Raw genomic sequence first — 21,539 nt, forward strand, 5'->3', positions numbered from 1 at the left:
TATCATTTATTCTGGAGTGTTGCCAAAAAGAAGTTGAAAAAAAACGCTAATTTTAGGAAAACCCATCATCACCACATTCCCCTCTAGTTTCAACTAACTTTACCCTAGCTTATCATTCCCCGTATCCTAATCACCTTTCACAGTTTTTTGATCGAGTTTTAAATTATGTTTGTAAACCTTCTTTCTTTACTAAACAAAATTATTTATAGATCATTAAAGTGGTTTAAACATTATCAGCAGTTGGGCCAAAATCAGCGAAATGAATTTGAAATAAATCTGCAATTGATGATATTAAAAAGTGCGGTTTTATGGGGTTTGTTTAAGTATTAGAGTTTAAAATAACTCTTATTGCACATATATTGTTTTGGTTTGCAGTTGAGAAAAAAACGGGAACCAGTTTAACTTTATTATTTCGCTCATTTGTAGAATATGGAATATTCGCCTGGGGGAGAAATAAAAGTCCAGAAATAAAAAAAAATAGCTTGCTCCAAAAACGTGCAGTAAGAATTATTGATAATGCAAGAACAGTTTCACATGCCGACCCTCTTTTCCTTAAGTATAAAATCCTTGAGTTAAATGATTTGACTGAATTTAATCAAGCAACATTTATGTATAAATACACGAAATACTTTCTACCCTCCCTCATTTAACAAAACTTTTAAAAAACTCCGAAATTTTGAAAGATCTCTAACTATCAAATTGACATTTTAAATACAGGCTTATTAGAATATCTTCCCTCATATGCACTTTTTAACATATGGAATAACCTGCCACTTGATTTAAAAAGAAGTGCCTCGTTAGGCATTATTAAAAACAGTTTATTTGCAATCTTATCTGACTCCTACATCTCAAAGTGCAATAAACCTTCTTGTTATTCTTGCAAAAAATGAATATAGAACTTTGTAGATTTTTGTACATGTTTAATCATATTCTGTTATACGTACTAAACTTTAAAACTGAAAAATCAATTATTTTGGTATGCTGCACCTCGGTCTCTCTAAATTTAACTAGCAATCCCTGACTCATTGTAAACTTTCAGAATCTAGTAATATTCATCATATTGCAAACGTTTTAATATTAATTAGGTGGGCATAATAGCCAAAACAGCTTACATACATATAGTAAACAATATAAAAATATAAAAAATATGTGGCAGATTTTTTGCCTATAACATTATGTCTTTTATGTGTATTTTTAGCAATAAACTATATCTTATCTTATCTTATTATACTTTACAGCACAGTGCTATAATACACAGCTAATTTAACTTTATAGCACGATGGCTACTTTATAGCGCGACCATAAGGAAATTTATTAAGAAGTGACATGTGTGATAGAGTACACAATATCTCTAGGGAAAATAATTTTCTGCTTAAACTTGAAAATAGATATAATTCTAGATAGAGAGTATCAAAGAGCAATATATCATCATTACTGTACAACAACAGATTTGCAGGGAAAAGGTCAGATAACACCGCGATATCATGATCTTGGAGTAAATAAACGATGAACATTTTTAAGAATTTTAAAAGAATTTTTAATGATAACAAAACTGTGAAAGCTATTTAACTTTTTTTACAGGAACTGAGTCTTTTCCACAAACTCTAATTTTTTATGTTTGCAAACCAATGTCTTAGAGCTTAGATATCTCACACTATGCAATCTGTTGGATAAAATATCATGTATTCATGATTTATGTTGATTTGTAAATCTCAACATTCCAAAATTATTTTATGAAAATAGGTTTGGAAATAAAATAAATCTTATTGTTCTTGAATCATCTTGTAAAATATATCTAAATATTTGCTTATTTTCACATTTTTGACACTTTTTGAGAAAATCAAAACTACCCGAAACAAGTTTGATAAAATTTATTTGTAAGTATTTTTATTAAATATATATATATTAAGATATTAGTCCGACATTAATTATTCCAATATAGTTGTTAATATAGATTAGATTGTATATCACTGGTTTAGTTTTAATGAAGTTTAGGATGAGCCGGAGAACTAGATCCTCTTCCTTTCCATCCTCCACTCCAGGTCCTATACTCCTCAACCTTGCCCCTGGAGCTCTGTCTGGGAGGAGGAGGAGGGTTGGATACATCTTCTGGAGGAGGAGCAGGAAGATCCTCATCCTCTCCCCAGTATTCAGGTTCACGTCGGAACATGCTCCCAATCCTACGACTAGGAGTCGGAGTAAACCTGTCTTCACTTCCAGATTTCTCCCGTTTATCCCTATGTTGCCACACAGCTGCAGTTTCTTTAACCCTGCTCCTCGTATCCTCAGAAACCTCCAGCTCAGGAGTTTTTGTAGCTAGTCCTCGTTCCCTAGTATCCTCCTCATTAGAATTAATATTGCGTAACAAGGATATTTGCCTGAGTTCTTCAGCTCGTTCTTGTCTTAGGATTTCTTCGCGTGATATCAGTTGAGAATCTAGCTCTGAGCACCTGTCCGTAAGGGCAATTAGTTCCAGGTTCCGATCTAGTTTCATCTGTTTCTCTTTTTGAGCCGATGTATATTCTGGTTCTTGTAATGTCTGTCTGTTTAACAGCTCCGTGAGTTCTCTCTCCCTCTCTTCTCTGAGTTGGATTTCCTTGAGCTCTGTCGGAGAAAAGAGACATTCATCCTCTACAGCCTCAATCCGTCGATTATACAGGGATAAAAGCTCTGCTTCTCTCTCCAGCTTAGTCTGACTATACGAGTTTTCACCGTTCTTCTCTTCTCTCATTCTTGATCGAGATCGGGATCGTTTAACATCTTCAAGTTCCTGTAATTTTTCTTGCCTCAGGATCTCAGATTTATCTAGACTAGAATGCTCGAAATTTCTAGAATCCGACCGGTGCAGTTTAACTGCCTGGAGTTCTAATTCTCTCATTTCTTTGGTCTGTTCAAATTTATCCGAATTTGAACGTTTCAAGAAGGATTCTCTTGATTCCTTAACTTTTCCTCTCACACCTTCTCGAAATTCCTTAGACAACTCAAATTCAGCACTTTTTTGAAAGGATTTTTCGAATGAAGTATTTTTTTGAAATTTTTTCCTAATTTCAGAGGGGGATTGGGGAACGGAGATCACACTGGTTAAATCATTGCTCTGCTCTGGGGTAGTCGGATTCTCTGGTTTTATTATTGTTCTCTCTGAAACTCTGTTCTCTATAACTGTGGTATCACTTCGAACAGATTTGTTGTCGAAATCTTCAATGGACGAGATTTTAAGATCTTCAGAACTGCAAACAGATTTGGTAAAAACTTTAGCTTGACCTTGGGGAGCTGGATTATGAGTTTGAGGAAATGGTTTGTGAGCTTGAGAAGCTGGATTGTGAGTTTGAGGAACTGGTTTGTGAGCTTGAGAATCTGGATTGTGAGTTTGAGGAGCTGCATTATGAGTTTGAGAAGCTGGATTGTGAGCTTGAGAAGCTGGATTGTGAGTTTGAGGAGCTGGATTATGAGTTTGAGAAGCTGGATTGTGAACTTGAGAAGCTGAATTGTGAGCTTGAGGAGCTGGACTATGAGCTTGGGAAGCTGAATTGTGAGCTTTAGGAGCTGGACTATGAGCTTGGGAAGCTGAATTGTGAGCTTGAGAAGCTGGATTGTGAACATGAGAAGCTGAATTGTGAGCTTTAGGAGCTGGACTTTGAGCTTGGGAAGCTAAATTGTGAGGTTGAGGAGCTGAATTGTGAGTGTGAAAAGCTATGTTATGTGCTTGAGGAGCTGAGTTGTGAGCTTCATGAGCTGGATTGTGAGCTTGAGGCACAGGATCCTGAACTTGAAACACAGCATTGTTAGATGCACGAACAGGATTTGTCTGTTTTTTGTTTTCTAAATCTGAATTATTAAACCAGTGAGCAGTAACAGGAACCGGAGTATCCTGGACAGGAGACTGTAAACTCTGCATATTGGAGAAGGATGAGGAAACTGATATGTTCTCAAGATCATCAAACCAAGAGTTCTTTACTGGTAGAGGTATCGCTCCGCTACTGCAATTAGATAGAACAGAATTAATACTCTGGGTGGAGTTGGAACTCTGAAGGTAATTCTGAACCATGTCTTGTCTAGAAACAGAACTCTCAAGGGTGGAAAACTTGTTAGAATAACTCTTCACACTGGAATCTTGGTTAGATTTGGGTTTAGTTTCATTTCCATCTCTGGGAACTAAGTGAGAACGCTTGGTTTCATGACAAGGTTTAGGATCTCTCTTTGGTTCCAATTCAGGTTTAGTATCAGGACACTTACCTCCGAAACTCTGATTTCTCTCCGGAGTAGGAGGAGGTTGAGAACCTGAACCTGCACTATAAGAACTAGACATACTGGAGGTGGCCATTGAGCTTGAGGTCACCATCTCCTGTTTCTGAGAGAAGGATTGGACTTTACTCTCTTGCATGAGGTTGCTCATTTGAGAGTGAGCGTTGCTGGATATATGAATATTCTGGGTGGATCCTAGACCCTTCTCAACACATACATTTACTAGTTTTACACTAGGCTCAGGAGTCTTAGTTCTCCAGGAGTTTGCGGATTTTTCATTTTCCATTTTAGCAACTTTGTTCTCTGCAAATACTTGTCCAATATGCCGGGATGGAACGGGAGTAGTTCTCTCCGAGATTGTTTGATCTTGCTTTCCCCAGCTTGTAATAGTTTCATTGACCTTGTTTGTTTTTACCTCCTGACTCTTGAGAAAGGTTTGATTTGTCTGTTCGTCATATTTCTCCTTAGTCCAAGAGTTTGCAGGAATAGCTCTATGTCTAGGTCGCCCTCGTTCCTCTTCCTGCATCACTGCAGCGCTGGACTTACTCTTAGAAAGAAAACCTGAAGTTATATTTTTAACTGAACCTGTACCCGGAGCTCCTAAAGAGGAACCTGGTCTTGATTCAGGATCCTCGTTTTCTTTCTGCTTCGTGTTCCAACCATCCATCCTTCGGCGTCGAGGAGCAGGACTTAAAGTCTGACTTCCCATCCTATCCGCTGAGGTAGAACGTATCCAGAAGTTTCTCTTCTCATTGACTTGTCCTGTTTTCACTTTTCCGAGATGTTCTCCTCCTCTCAGTGCTTCATTGATCCTATCCTGAGAACAATCAATTGATTTGTTTTTCGAGAGTTTGGGAATATGAGCTCGAACCTTGATAGACTCTTGATTCTGCTGATGTTGAAGCAATTGCTCCTGTTCAATTCTTTGCTGTTCCATTTGTTGCTGTTTCTCATAAATAGCTTGCTGTTGCATCTCGTACTTTCTCCTCATTTCCTGTTCCAGTCTCATCTCTTCCTGCCTTTTAGCCTCTTCCTCCATCTTCAGAGCTTCATATCTTATTATTTCCTGTCTTTTTAACTCTTCCTGTCGACGGAACTCAATTTCTTCCGCTTCTTTTTTTCTCAGTTCTTCGATTCTTCTTCTTTCTGCGTCTTGTCTTGCCCTTTCTTCCTCAATTCTTCGCTTTTCTTCCTGTCTTCGCCTACTCTCCTCTTCCTGTCTTCTCCTTTGTTCCTCTTCTCGCCTTCTCAAATCTTCCTGTCGTTTCCTTTCTTCCTCCTCTTGTCTTCTCATCTCTTCCTGTCTTTTCCTTTCTCCTTCTTCTTGTCTTCTCATCTCCTCCTGTCTTCTTTTTTCTTCAAGAAGACGAAACTCTTCTTTTCTTCGCAGCTCTTCGAATCTTTGACTTTCCTGTATTTCTTGTTGCCTCCTAAATTCTTCTTGTTTTGCTTCTTCTTGTCTTCTCAGCTCTTGTCTTCGTCTCTCCTCTTGCTGAAATGTCATACCAGTAGTTCCTCGTCTAGTCTGATCCTGTATGTATACAGGTCCATGGAGCTGCTGGGATGTATGAGCAGGAGTTGCATGAAATATTCCTCCACTTTGACCAGACTTACTTTCAACCTTAAATATAGAAATATCAGAAACATCTGGAAATAAGAAAATGAAATTATTTTATCGCTTTTTTAACAATAATGGAAAAACTGTTGTGTACATAAAGCTCCTGGAAATTAAAATTTAACATCAGCTTAAAATTGAAGTTTATGTAAGATTATAACTCCCTTCTCTACACTTCTTTCTCTCTCAAATATACATTTAACATTTCGGTGTTCGGAATAATAGATTTATGTGGGGGATTTCTTAATACCCCACTGCGGACAGGATTTATATCTCGGGGAAAAAAATAAAAAGTTTAAAATATCGTAAACAGAGGGGGAACAGGGTTAAGCTGTGCTATACTTTATATTGAAACTAGAACGCTTAAAGGTTAATTTTCTAATTATTTTTACAAGCAAGCTTTAATTAATTAATAGCTAAATAGCTAATGCTAAATTAAATTATTAGTATTGCAGGAGGTACGAACCCCTGAAAGACTGAACTAGGATGACACTACCAAGGTTCGCCTCCTCTAGGTTCCGACCCCTATGCTCTGCAGCCTACCTTGATATTAGTTTTATCCGTGTTAGAGTTTGCGACGAAGGTTTCAAGACCAGGAATAGACTTCTGGCGCTCCCAAAACTGCTGGACCAGTTGGTTCTGAACCCATATCGTAAATATTAGGACAAAGCTGATGCAGATGCGTAGCATTGATTAGTAGGATTAAAATGCGTGGCATATTGAGACGGACGAGTGGTTAAAGGGGGTTTTAAAGATAGAATTAACTTTATAATGTAATCAACTTTAAATGGAAGCAATGATATGAGAAAAGGAAAATAAAACTGGAGGGATTACAGGGAATAAGCGAGAAATGTTTAGGATCTATGAAAGGATTAAACGACTAGCCAACTGAATTTTTAAGGATTTCAAAAAGGATTACAATGATTGGATTAAGGATTCAATAAGATTTTAAAAGAATAAAAAATTGGTAAACTAATTTAAAACAAAATCCAATGATTTGAATTTTAGGAATTTAGAACTCAGGTTTAAAGATAAAAAAGAAAGAAGGAACAAGAAAGAGGTTTCAAGAAAGGATTCGCCATTGGGGTTTTACAAGTAATAAAACAAGAAACTGACGACAAATATGCTGGATTATTTAGATAACAAAGTTTTAATTTGATTATTTTTTTTTTAGATTTGGAATATCAAATTCTATTTAGAAGTTAATTTTATTAAGATAACAAGCTTTTTTTTGTTAATTTTAAACTTCTTTTTGAACTTAGCGTAATTTTCAAATTCAAGAAATTACAACTAAGTTCAATATTTTGCCTCTATTACATAAAAAAAAAATGCTGCAACTCCCTAGTGGCAATTTTACAAGTGGCAATTTTACAATAGTAAAATTTCCTAAGCGGCAACTTCCCAAAGGTTATGTTAAGACTTCTGAGCTGGTGCCCCAGGCTGCAAGGGGGTGGGGCCGAGCGCTGCGGCTAGAGTGGGCTAGGGGGCCGAGCGCTGCGGCTAGAACAGACTTTGGAAGTTGCCGCTTGGGGAGTTTCCACTTAGAAAATTACTCCTTGGGAAGTTACCGCTTATGAAAAGCCTTTGGGAAAGTACCCAACATCAGAAAAATTCCCAGAAACACTTCCTCAGTAAAGAAGTCTGAGATTAACAATATTAAAAAATTTGTCATAACATCTATAATCTAGTTTAGGTTTAAGCTGGTTACATCCTTGTTTCAGGGTTGAACTCCATGCTTGTTGAAGTATAAGATTAATGTATTACCTGGTGAAGTTGAGAGGTTTGAGTCTCCAGGTTCCACTCTTCCTAAAAAATATCTAGGATTAAAAACTGCTCAGCGGATAATATTTTTAATTAAAACCCAACATCAATTATTGTAACTATAAAATCTAAAGAAAAACGCAAATACAAGTTATGTAAATTGTACAATAATAAAATACTTGTACAGTTCTTTATGTACAGTATTCTGTAAACATGTTGTGCATGCAAGATTTGTATATACACGAACGTTGCAACCATTTTATCGCTACTTAGTACTAATCTCCTTTTTCTTTCAAGGCTGCTTATTAGTATCAACTGTACTGCAGAGTTTAGCAGTACAGGGTGTCAAAAAAAAACGTCAGGATAATGTCTTAGTTTTTTACGGATGCACAACTTTTTTCCTATTAGATATCTGCATAGAGCTGTTGATCTAACAACGTAATCTGGAGTTGTTGTTCTTAGTATGTTTCATGTTTGTTATCACTCTCAAATAAAATATGTCTGAAAAAGATTTTAAAGTAAAATAAAATTGTTAGCTAATGATGAGGTAAAAAGGATTAACTCCTGAGATAAAATAAAAGTGTAGTTTTTCAGCATATCATATAGTAATATCTTTATCTTCAGTCTCCTTCTAGAATATTCATCATATAGTAATATCTTTATCTTCAGTCTCCTTCTAGAATATTCATCATATAGTAATATCTTTATCTTCAGTCTCCTTCTAGAATATTCAGCATATAGTAATATCTTTATCTTAAGTCTTCTTCTAGAATATTCAACTTATAAAAAATTCAAGGACACTTTAAAAATGAAGAAAGTTCAATTATTTCATTTTCTGTCTAAAGTTTCGCAATGACGAACGTTTTCAAGTTTGGAAAGAACACCGAATACATAGAAACACAGGTATTTTTTTTTTTGAAAAAAAGGTTCAATATTGAAGAGTTATCCAATGAACAATTTTAAATGATTTCATAAATTGAGTAATAGGTAAAATGTACTCTGAGAGTTTATCCTATGTGAAAGTAAAAAAACTAATTTAAGTACAATTCTTCTCCTTAAACTATAAAAAAACGGATTAAAATAAAGATTAGTAAAATAAGTACTAGCGCTACAGGTCAAACAATTAACGTCGACCTTCAAATTCAGTTTTTTTCTTTTCGGACAATATTTTCTTAATTTTGCTTTTAAATCGGACTGTTAGATAGATAGATTGTGATGTACCTATGTTGTGTTCTTTTGTTATCCAGGAGAAGATATTTCTAGGAAAAATCTAATCTTTCACTTAGATCTATTTTGAAAAATTGGGAAAAATAACTATACAAAACAAACTTTGAAAATTACTACGTCTTAAACACAAAATTCTCTCTCACCAGAAGATTAGCTTACATAGAAAATAAATAAACTCTAAAATTCCTCTAAAAGATTATGCATTTTTATTGATTGGGTAATGAAAGATGAATTTCAACGAAAATTGAAAATTCCCCAAAGTTTGAAAATACCTGAATTCTCTATAGTTGCAAAATTCTGGGAACACATTTTTTATTTTTCAAACCATTTTTATTTAATGTTTTATTTAGACTATTTTGAAGGAAAAGGGAAAATTTAAAATGTATTTAATTGATGTGAAAATGATAAAGTTGGGAATTCAACTTTTTCACGGAATTTAGTCAAATATTTCAACCGAAGGTCGGCTCATCATTTTAAATATCAATATTATGCATTAGTATAAATATTTATATTTTCATCGGCAGGACGGTCGATGATTAATAGAGGGGGGAGGAAGGGGGGGAGTCGGTAGGGGAGGGGGTGGGTCTGGAGAAAAGCCAGGTTAAATAAAAAAGTGTTCTCGTTTAGCAATTTTTATTGCTGAGATCTTGTATATTTAAAGATTTAAAGCCCAGGCAAACTAGGGAAGGAGTTGGCTAAAAATGCAGTTTCAGCGTGTCAGCTGTTTTCACCTTACTAGAGAGTTTCTACTTTAGATCTTTTTATTTTTAGTTCTTACTTCATCGGGGTAATTTACTAGAGAGCGAGAAAAAATGTCTAAATACGTTAGAACGTGAAAACAAATTGTTTTCTAATGTATTCTTTCAAACTGTTTTTATTGTTAGGAAAACCTGGATGTCTTGTTTCCACCATGTTTTTCAACATTTAAAAATAGGGATTGATAGATACCTTAATGTCAGAATTCTTCTCCATGTTTTTTACCACGGACTCTGCAATGTCGTAGGCAAACCTCTCCAACTCCCTGTGAATACCCTCCGTGGACTGGGAGGTGGATTCCACCCACTGCTTCACAATCTTCTCCTTGTTCTCCTCTGAGAGCTGGTTCACTGACTCTTCGGATAGTTTGCTCCTGGTGTCACTGCTAGACGGAGGAGGAGGGAAATTCTCGTCTTTGGTGGAGAGATTGGCTCTGACCGGAGGTGGAGGAGGTTCAGGAGTTTTTGTAGACATCATCCTCTCCTCTTCAACCTGTGACTTGTTGAAGTTCATTTCTCTTCTTCTTGGAGGAGGAGTCTTGGACGGGATATTCTCAATAGATCCGTGTATTCTCTCCTCCCAGTCCAGAGTATTAACACGTCCTATCTCTGCAAACCTCCTGGAGTCAACATCTGTCCTAGAACCTGGTCTCTCAATCTGGTTGGTCCACATCTCATCCACATGACTCCTGTTTCCTGATGGAGACCTATTTCTAAAGGATCCGTTCCTGCTCACGGGACGAGAGTTTCCACGGGACTCAAAACCTCCTCTTTCGAAAGATCTGGCTCGATCCATGAAGGTTTTTGATCTACTGTTAGACCTACTCATCCGGTTAAATCCCTGTTTTACCTCTTCATCTCCAGATCTAGTGTTTAACCTTGGGTTTGACTCCGTGGCCTCGGTTCCCCTCTTCAATGTGCTCTGGTAGGTTTTGTTTGACTCCAAGGTCTGGTTGAGAACTCGAGTCTGGTTTGCAGGCCAGACAACTCTTCGGCCGGATTCATCTCCGGAGTAGTTACTTCCGGACTCAGCGTCGTGCTTCTAAAATATCCAATCTTACATCTTATGATCAAGTAACTTCCCTGTATGCATCTTGTCTTATGAGAGCACGTATTATAAATAGGGTTCTCCTTGCCACGGGCGGAACAAGTGTCCTTGGATTTAAAACTTAATAAGTAAAGTATGTCTCCCTAATTGGCCGAATTTCTCAGTTTGTTTTCTACTGACACGAGGAGCTATTTTAAAGGAAAGAAAAATATTTAAATCTCCGAGTGTATAATTGAACTGAAGTGAGGATATGGCTAATTAGTTTGTACACAACTGGGCGCAAAAAATATTTGAATGCGTGGATAGAATTAATTCAAAAAAAGATATATGTAGCGATATATATATATCCATAGACACAGTAGTTCGTCTTATTAGGAATCATCAGTATGGCTCAATTTTATCAGATTTTGATATTGCAGTTGGCGGGGCTTGAACTGTGAACCCTTGTATTACAAATCAAACACGCTAACCACTGCTCCATAAAACCCTGACAATTAGGTAATGAAAAAGGGACCAGAGAGCTCAACCAACTCATTACAAGTTGAGGGCCTTGCATAATACTAATTAGTACACCTATTCATTATCACAGAGTTTTCAAGTTTAGTGGACTAAACGAGCATATATATACCATACTAACCCAAAAACCTAAAAATACTATATAAAGGTTTACATATTTTAAGGCATATTTATGCGACAATTTGTACGCTCAATTTTTTTTGGTAAAGAACTTGCGTAAATTTACGTATTTTTACGCATTTATAATACCAAGCGGTTTTTATGTGGTTAGGTTTTCCAGTAATGTATATTTACGAATAATTGCGTATACTTTTTATCAGGTAATTTTTTTAAGTTTTTATTTCACGTATTTTTACGTATTTTTCGGGGTTTTTTTTACTTAAAAGATTTGTGTTTTTTAGAGTGTAAAAATTTTATGCAAACTTAAAAATACGTATATTTTCGTAAATTTTATACCAAATAATTTTTCAAAGTTTTTAGGTTTTTATTTTACGTATTTTTTCGGTTTTTCTTTACTTAATTTTTTTAAAGAGTTTAAAAATTTAAGGCAAACTTAAAAATATGTTTATTTTCGTAAATTTCATGCCAACTAATTTTTTATGTGTCAATATATTCATGAAACCTCAACTGCACAAAAAGGCATTTTTAAGTTAGAATTCAAAAATATTTTATGATTTTTCAAGAGAATTGTTATCTAAGATATTTAATGCAAACATTTTGGTAAATACAATGTTTCAAAATTTCTATGATTTTGGAGTAAATTGATGTTTTTAATACAATCAATGTCAGTAATTTTTTTGATAAATAGAAGTTCTATTTTAACAATCTTGTTATTGGTATGGTAAGTGTATGAAGTGTAATAGATAATAAATACGTAATTGTTAAAGATAAAGACAAATTGCATATATGAATGTTGATTTATATGGATACAGATGAAGGAATGGTGATGGTGTGAATTTGTACTATAGAAGAATATTGGATTGGATTGAAAATAATTGATATCTATTTGATTAAAGAAATTTGTTGAATTAGTTCTATATACATGAAGGAACAATGTACATGCAAAATTTAGAACTTAAATATGCCTTAAAAATGCGTATTTTTACGTATAGGTGAAACCTACAAATACTAGGTGAAACCTAAGAAATATTAGGATTTTTTTCAGCCCTAAATCTAGTAAAGGAAAATGTCACATAATTCCAACCTTTGTACACCGTACAGGGTGTCCCACTTAAAAGGCGACTTTAAGATCGTCTTTAATCTTGATAGCCTAATGACAAAAAAAACTTAAACTACTTTTAAGGTCCATAAAGTCGGTAACTCCTGAAAACCTTTTTAAGATACACACTTTGTCCCTAGATCGTTACAAAAATCGAATAAGTCTCTCAACTGACATGTTCACTGGGACACCCTGTAGAACAGAATCCCAGTGAGAAAACCCCAAACCTACTTAATATTTGTAAATACGTGTACGAAGTAAGGAATTATATTTTCATATATCTCCATAAACTAGTTTATGGGCACAAGTTTACAAGCTATAACCTTTATATGCATTGCTAAGCATGACAATATAAAGAAGAATTATGAATGAGGGTTTAAAGTTATAAACTCAAAATATAGCTTGGCGGGAATTTTTAAAGTTTTTACTTATCATCACTTTTATAAGTTTTAACTTCAGGAAGATGAGTCTTTCTATGTTTACTCTCATAAAGTTAATTGGATTCAGTCCATTCAGATAAAAAACTCGTTTTTTTCTTTCTTTAATTATTTTTTTTTCGAATTTTATAACTTTTTGCTATGGAGGAGAGAAAAACAAAAAATCGAACCCATTTCTGGACTTTTTAAGATTTTATTAGTTATAGAACATACGATTAATAAATCAGTAATTGAAAATTGTGCAATTATTTAAAAAAAATATAAATTGATTATATTAAAATAGTAAAATTTTTGCGAAGAGAGTTTAAAATTTACCTTTACTCTTGAGCACATTTTACCCCTACAAGCAAAACAAAATTCCCCTTAAAAATTATCCCGGTTGTCTCATATTAAGCCCCCCCCCCCTTCATCCAGTAATATTAATTTCAGTTTATAGAGTCCAAAATACAGTCTTAACTTGATTTAAATTTAGATTACTAAAGCTGGGATCAATCTCTAAGACATAAACTTCCGACTCAAGCACAATATCATAATATAGATCTTTGCTCACACATAAACATGGTCAGACAAAATACTAGCTTAACAAGTATTTAATATTGAGAATTAGAATTTTTACTTGTTGTCCCTGAAAAATAGACAAATAGACAAGGTATATTTTAGCCAGAAGAGATAAGTAGACAATAAAGACAAGGTTTAGTTTATACAGATAAGTAGACAGTATAGGCAAGGTTTAGTTTATACAGATAAGTAGACAGTATAGACAAGGTTTAGTTTAAACAGATAAGTAGACAGTATAGACAAGGTTTAGTTTATACAGATAAGTAGATAGTATAGACACAGTTTAGTTTATACAGATAAGTAGACAGTATAGTCAAGGTTTAGTTTAAACAGATAAGTAGACAGTATAGACAAGGTTTAGTTTAAACAGATAAGTAGACAGTATAGACAAGGTTTAGTTTATACAGATAAGTAGACAGTAAAGACAAGGTTCAGTTTAAACAGAAGAGATAAGTAGACAATATAGAAAAGGTTTAGTTTAAACAGAAGAGATAAGTAGACAATATAGACAAGGTTTAGTCTGAAGAGAAGTGATAAGTAAACAATACAGGCAAGATTTAGTTTAAACAGAAGAGATAAGTAGACAATATAGACATGGTTTAGTTTAAAAATAAGAGATAAGTAGACAATATAGACAAGGTTTAGTTTATACAGATAAGTAGACAATATAGACAAGGTTTAGTTTAGTAAGAAGAGATAAGTAGACAATATAGACAAGGTTTAGTTTAGTCAGAAGAGAAAAGTAGACAATATAGACATGGTTTAGTTTAGTCAGAAGAGATAAGTAGACAATATAGACAAGGTTTAGTTTAGTCAGAAGAGATAAGTAGACAATATAGACATGGTTTAGTTTAAACAGAAGAGATAAGTAGACAATATAGACAAGGTTTGGTTTAAAGAGAAGAGATAAGGAGACAAGAATGACAGAACTCTGTGAAGTGTGAAGAAGGATTTGTTTGAACTAAATCTAATGTATCGGAGAAGTAAGAGCTTGAATTGGATTAATTCTAACTTTAATCAATGCACAGTGGAGAGGTCAAATTAAACATTAAACAATATTATTGAAATAGTTTTTAGTTATTAATAATAAGTATCAATGAATCTTAATCGAATTATCAATCGATTTGGACAATTTTTATTTCGATCGGATGTTTTCTATTCATCGATCACATTGGAAAACCGCTTTTTTGGCTAGTTCGAGAGGCAGGTAGGTTTTTTTTCCATATTTCGTGTCTATTGTTTTAGTTTTAAACTGTATTATAGAAAGAAAAATATATTCCAAGCTGAAGGAAATTCAGTTTCTTGCAACCATGAGAGATTGGATTGGAAATATTTGCATTTTTAATAAAAATATCAAAAATCAAAAAATATTCAACCTATTTTTGAATATTTTCCTGGGCATAATTTATAATTAAGAAACTGTTATAGCTTAATCAGAAACATCCAATAACATCCAAAAAACATTGGAAAAGGAAAACGGACGACTGTTAAACATTATTTGTGACTAAAAAATAGTCAAATAATCATTAAAAACCAAATTTGCAGTTTAAACTGACCCATTTTACTAAAAAAGCTGATTTTTAAGCTACATATGAAACTTTTTACTTTATAAACACGCTAGATAATGAAAAGATTGGTTTAATGTCATATTCCTATTCCAGAGTTTTAAGGGTCTCACTGTAATTAGAATGGATTCGGGGTGTATTTTATCAAATTAGAATTCATAGTTCATTGTATTGGCTGAAACCAACCTTGTATCGGCTGAAACCAACCTTGTAATGACTAAAACCAACCTTGTATTGACTGAAACCAACCTTGTATTGACTGAAACCAACCTTGTATTGACTTAAACCAACCTTGTATTGACTGAAACCAACCTTCTTGTATTGACTGAAACCAACCTTGTATTGACTGAAACCAACCTTGTATTGACTGAAACCAACCTTGTATTGACTGAAACCAACCTTGTATTGACTGAAACCAACCTTGTATTGACTGAAACCAACCTTGTATTGACTGAAACCAACCTTGTAATGTACTGAATCAAATCTTGTATCGTACTAAAACTACCATGGTATTGTACTGAAACTAACCTTGGCCTGTATTGAAACTTTGTAATGTACTGAAACTAACCTTGTGCTGTACTAAAACTAACTTTGTAATGTACTGAAACTAACCTTGTGCTGTACTGAAACTAACCTTGTGCTGTACTGAAAAACTAACTTTGTAATGTACTGAAACTAACCTTGTGCTGTACTGAAACTAACTTTGTAATCTACTGAAACTAACCTTGTGCTGTACTGAAACTAACTTTGTAATGTACTGAAACTAACCTTGTGCTGCACGGAAACAGCGCAAGTAAAGAATCCGTCCTCGTCCTGTAGAGAAAGTCCATCCTCGTCCTGGAGACAGGACACGCGCTCACCATTACGTGCGCTGTTCATCATTTGTAAACTTTTAGGTTAATTTGCGCGCCAGGTTTCGTTTCGTTCGGTTCGAATATCTGAGTAAGACTGAGAATATGCCGGGCAGTTCAGCCGACCCAAACCTTGCTTTCATATTTCTTAGTCACAAGCACACCCCTGCACTGGATCAAGTTCCCTTAGATAGATACCCACCTTCCCTTAGATAGATACCCACCCTCCCTTAGATAGATACCCACCTTCCCTTAGATAGATACCCACCTTTCCTTATAGAGAAAAAAAAATGGAGAATATAAAGAAACTAAATAACATAATACTCTTAACAAAAATACTGATATCCACAAAATTGCCTAACCGGCCCCATTCGTGGAATCCGAGTTTAAAAACTGGTTTTCCTAAGGATACCCAATCTTAAGTTTTAGGCTCAGAGGGTAAACCTTAGAGTATAATTGAACGAAACTCCAGAGTTTCCTTTTGGGGGGTCTTAACATTTCTGTATTTTTTGATCTATTCGAAGAGATTCGGAAAAATGGAGAATATGAAGAAACGAAATAAAATATAGTTTATAATAAAAATCTGCCTGACCCCGTTCACGAAACCCGGGTTTTAAAACTGGTTCTCATAACCATCCCTGTCTTAAGTTTTGGGCTCAGGGATATTAAGGATTTCTATTTCTCCTGAGTCAGAATTCCTAAATAGAAATTTGGAGATTAACTGGTGAAATGGATTCTGTTCGCCAACAATACAAATTAATAAACAATCTAAAATTTGTTTATTTCTTTTTCTTTTTTATATCTTCATTGTTTATGTAAGAGAAATCATGGACTTCTAAAGACTACAATGAGACCCATAATACTAGGAAGACGACATGTTAACATGCAGATAGTTTTACAGTAGCTTGAAAATCAACCAATTAAATGTATCTGCAGGCAGTGTACAATGCACTATTCATTTTCAGTGAACTACAGGGTTACCAACAAAGGATGAGACTGAAAAGACGACCCAAAACGCTTAAAATATGACAATGTTAAGCTTGATTTATTTTTTCTGCCGCCATATTAATGGTTTACTAAATGATAAAGCAGATAAATAAGCAAGTTTTGGCCTGCAAGGAACCCTGAATGTAAGAAAAGGGGCTGGAAAAATTCCGTACAGTCGTCTTTGAAGTCTCATTCTTTGTGAGTAACCCTGTATTTAAAACTATAACTATCAGTCGTCTTCCTATTTTACAATTGCATGGGTCTAACTGTTGGATAAATGTAAATGCGTAAAATGCGTTTAAAGGGATTGATTTCAAAATTGAACCGATGCTTACAGTATATGAACACAGCTCTTAGCTATCTAACATCTCTTCCTGCAGTTGTTTTACATATGTTTATTGCACTTATGTTTTATTATATCTGTAATAATCTTTAATACAGAAAAACAAACGATTTGATTTGAAAATAATGAATCGAATTTTCTTAAAGATCAAATGTTAAAAAATTTCAAATGTTTTAATCGTTATTGGAGTAAATCATTTACTTTTTGTAACATATTTCTTTGAACTATAGGTCAAGAAGAAGAAATTTCACAAGAAGAAAATTTTACTTCACCGAAAATGTAAAAATAGAAAATTTTAAATATTTTGAAAATTAAATTTCATTTTAAATTTGAATATTTGGCAATATTTTGAGAATAGGGTTGAAAATATGATTTCAGTAGAATAAAGTGATAGATAGATAGATAGATAGATATTTCGGCTAACATCACAATAAATACATTTTTAATTTTATAATTCATATCTAACTAAACAGCCATTAGCCAGGGCTACAGCCTAACCATTTCTGGTTGTTTTGATTGGCTAGCCTTCCAAAGTTTTATAAATACATTTTTTTGAATTAACAAATAACTATAAAAACATTACACAAAGCACATAATAATTCATAAAAAAAAAGAAAGAAAGGATGGGTGAATAGCAGAAAGAAAAAGGGAAAGAAAGAAGTAGCACTAAAAAATCCAATTTTTGGCGATAATATGTTACAGAGTGGTTTCCAAGATTTTCAAATTACATGAGTAGCAGTTCCTGTCTTTACATTTAAATTCCTTATATCTTGAAGGCAGATTTAATTTCATATTCGTTTTGAAATTAAGTACTGAAAATGAACATTTAATATTCATTTAGAACACTATTCCAAATTCTCATAAGAAATATTTTTAGAAAAGGTTTAAGGTATTTGTTTCTTACTCAATCCAATTTAGAACTTTGTGTCCAATTAGGTTCTACAAATAGAGCAAACATTTCATTAAAAGACGAAGGAAGTTTTTTTATATATTTATACATAAAAGTAGAAGCATTATGTTTGTGGATATCAAATTGTATAAGCATTCCAATTTTGTAAACAATGGATCTGTATGTTGTGAATATCCTGTATCTGACAAAGCCCGTATTGCTTTCTTTTGAAGTTTAAATAATTTTCCTATTTTATTGTTTGTTGATGATACTCATGCTAAAATACCATGAATCTAATTGAGATTTTATTAAACTTTCATAATCCATCTGTTACGCGACGTTTTCTTAACCTTCTGTTTTCCCTCGCCCCTGAATACCCATGGAGTAAAGCTGTGAAGCCCCTACAACGAACGGAGAAGATTTGAGTTTGTTCCACAGCAACGAGCCCGGTTATAAAATGTAAACTTAGTCTTAGAAACCATACTGTCTGTACACTTTTCTAGTCAGTTAAACGTTGATATTTGATAAGATACTGTGTTCTGACTTTGCCCAAGACATATTAATGTATTTTTTTACGATTTTGTATGTTTTTATGGTTTAAACTGAAAATTAATCTTGTTTGTAAATGTCGAGAATCTTTTAGTCCAGTCAGTCCAGTAAATTAACGAAATTTGAAATTTCTTTTATTTTTTGATTAAATAAGTTTTATGTGCAAAATATTTGTTCGCTGTACTAATTTAAAAGTTAGCCTTGTATATACTTTCTTTGTATTGAATAAAATGATACGGTCAATCTTTTAGATTGAACCTTGTATCGTATATTCAGAGCGCTGGTTTACTTGAGATGAAGATCTGAGATGATAGATTAGATTAGAGAGTTTGTGAGGCTTATAGAGAGTTCCGATCAACTTAAAGGGAGTGTTCGCGAAAAATGAAAGGGGGTATAGGCTTAATGCGATAAAAAAGCGCTTTTGATCGCTACTAATCTTATTTCTATCTGTTGCGTCTATAAGGAGAAAATTGATAACGACGTCTCATACCGAATAACATGGCGTCCATACAAATTGAGAAAATTGCAACATACGACTTAGACCGTAAAAAAATCAATTTAATTTCAAACAAATCATTCAGATATTACAACCTATAGTCATCGATTATCTTTCGCCACATTTATATATAGTTGATTTTTCATAACATGTTTTAATTTTTATGATCTGGGAGTTACTTATAAAAACATTTATTCCTGTTTCGAGGATTTTTGGTAATAAAGACGACATTTTCATATTATCCAGGAATGTTCGAAAACAAGTTGAAAGCTAAATATTGTTTTAAAAAACAAAATCAAAACTAGTAGTATGAAATATCAAATATATACAAATTTGGCGAAAGATAATCGATGACTGTAGGTTGTAATATCTGAATGATTTGTTTGCTATTAATTTGATTTTTTTACGGTCTAAGTCGTATGTTCCAACTTCCTCAATTTGTATGGGCGCTACGCTCTTCGGTATGAGACGTCTTTATCAATTTTTTCCTTATAGACGCAACAGATAGAAGAAAGATTAGTAGCGATCAAAAGCACTTTTTTATCGCATTAAGCCTATACCCCCTTTCAAATTTCGCGAACACTCCCTTTAAGCAGAGCATAACAAGGGTGATACTACAAGGAGTATCTAGATATTTTGAGCCAGTAGTTTGGTCGCTTAATACTATCTTTCTTAAGTTTAAAAGGAGAAACTTTTTAATACTTTTCAGGGCAAAAATTCCACTTAATAGTTTAGCACAAATACCATCTATTTGATAATTCCAGATCAGAAATTCGTCAAATTGAACTTGAAATATTTATCTTTGCAAGTTGAACCTATTCTTTTAATAATTTCATTTCCTATTTTGAGATTATATAACTCTGATCAACAAATGCAAATATTTATTTCTAAATACAATAAATTTTGTTTTTGAAACATTGAGTGTTAACTTATTAGTCGAAACCAACAAGATCTTCAGAAAGTTCATGATTTTACTGTTTGAAACAGAGTTTCTGGAACATTGGATGATTTTAAGAATCCAGTATCATTGGCAGATAAAGAAGTGCAAAATAATGTACAATCTGGAAGGAATAGTCCTGAAGAGCCCCATTGGTTTCTAAAGACCAACTTTTGGCCCTCGAAACAGTCAGGGGTGTTAATTGTAATATTTTACGGACATTTTTCTTGCGTTTTTAAAATAAAATCCGCTTATTTTTAACAAAAATGTGTAAAAGAATATTCGTTACATTTAGAAATTCAGAGGAAAACCCATAATATATATTTATACCATACCACACCGGACTAACCAGAGTGAGCAGCATTCGGTTTCTTTTATTTTAAATCAAACGTTTTTGGTCTTTAATTCAATAATCATTTACTTTACGGATTTGCTTATTTCATACATTTGCATTTAAAATGCATTTGCCAACAAAAAAGTATATAAGAAAAAAGGCTAACAAACTATGTTTAATGGGTCAAATTGTGATCGAAAGTCACAGCTTTCGGGAGTATCGACAGAACCGTTAAATCCACGTAATACAGGATTACACACAAAGAATGAGACTTTAATGATGACCTAAAACTCTAAATGTAAGACAAGTGAAAGGATGTAAAAAATAATATATTCATTTGGTTGACTATCTACCGTTTTGTCTAATATAGTCTGCAGTATGTGTATTGTACAATGAACAGTTTGCTCTAGCTTCATGAAAGTCCGTACAATGTCCTTAGTAACTGCATGTCCTATCGGTATGCATTATCTCAACAAAATTGGGACACAGTATTATCTAAAATTATTTATCTGAACGATGTCCTTGAAATTCCAAATGAGTGGAGGGGGAACAAAATTTAACACAATTCTGAAGCTTAATGCTCTATTTACCCAACCCTTAAAAAAACTACAATTTTTTGTTGAATATCTGAGGGGCTACAAGGGGTGAGAAAAGGTGGGATGATAGATTCACGTAACATTTTCCCTTCCCCTTGAGATCCTATTCCATCCTAAATAAACACCGACTAGGATTTATTGTCTTAAAACTAACTTAAGAACATTTCGAATTCTAGAAAACAAAATAATACACCTCCGGTCATTCAGCTTTAAAATAGAAATCTTAATTCGGGACAATTTTCTTTTTCTTTTCAAAATTGTTGTAGAGGACACATAACTGAAAACTAGAGAGATAGAGAAGTAAAAATTTATATTACTGGTACAGCTTTGTGACCTTGGAAACCCAGCGCAGCCCAGGTTACTAAAATCGGTCAAGGGGATCCATACTTCTTAAAAACTAAAACTGAAACAAGTAATTAATAGTTCTAAAATGTAAATGTCTAGGGATACAAAAAAAGTTGAAGTGAGTCAGGTACAAGCAAAGACCATTAACGTTGCGAGACTTGTAAATCTTAAAAATTTATGCAGCTTTACATAGCTGTCCTGTGGCCGAAATTAAAGAATTTGAGCCGCAGCTTAAATTTGAGACGCAGCTCAAATATGGTTGGTTCCAA

The 21,539-nt window shown here is 33.7% G+C and overlaps 1 protein-coding gene across 5 annotated transcripts; it reads right to left on the reverse strand.

The window, feature by feature from the left end:
* Positions 1–1,856: 1,856 nt before the first annotated feature.
* LOC111704568 (uncharacterized protein KIAA1211 homolog) lies at positions 1,857–15,900 on the reverse strand. Of its 5 annotated transcripts, XM_023476864.1 has the most exons (6): positions 15,712–15,900; positions 9,794–10,642; positions 7,622–7,663; positions 6,401–6,496; positions 3,589–5,863; positions 1,857–3,483 (listed from the first exon to the last, which is right to left on the reverse strand). In XM_023476864.1, the coding sequence occupies exons 1-6, from the start codon at positions 15,823–15,825 to the stop codon at positions 1,982–1,984; spliced, it is 4,878 nt and encodes a 1,625-aa protein (XP_023332632.1). In that variant the 5' UTR covers positions 15,826–15,900; the 3' UTR covers positions 1,857–1,981. The 5 variants fall into 5 exon arrangements, with proteins under 5 accessions (XP_023332632.1, XP_023332617.1, XP_023332639.1 ...); XM_023476849.1 differs by having other exon boundaries at positions 1,857–5,863; XM_023476871.1 differs by lacking the exon at positions 9,794–10,642 and having other exon boundaries at positions 1,857–5,863.
* Between the last annotated feature and the right edge of the window lie 5,639 nt (positions 15,901–21,539).

Source organism: Eurytemora carolleeae, unplaced genomic scaffold (assembly GCF_000591075.1).
Source record: "Eurytemora carolleeae unplaced genomic scaffold, Eaff_2.0 scaffold2, whole genome shotgun sequence".
NCBI classification, from domain to species: domain Eukaryota; kingdom Metazoa; phylum Arthropoda; class Copepoda; order Calanoida; family Temoridae; genus Eurytemora; species Eurytemora carolleeae.

Coding starts and splice junctions, on each gene's coding strand:
- LOC111704568 (XM_023476849.1), bottom strand. CDS start 15,825: ATGATGAACAGCGCACGTAATGGTGAGCGCGTGTCCTGTCTCCAGGAC. Junction 7,664..9,793: donor AGAAGAATTCTGACATTAAG/GTATCTATCAAT, acceptor GATATTTTTTAG/GAAGAGTGGAACCTGGAGAC. Junction 5,864..6,400: donor CGGATAAAACTAATATCAAG/GTAGGCTGCAGA, acceptor TCTATATTTAAG/GTTGAAAGTAAGTCTGGTCA.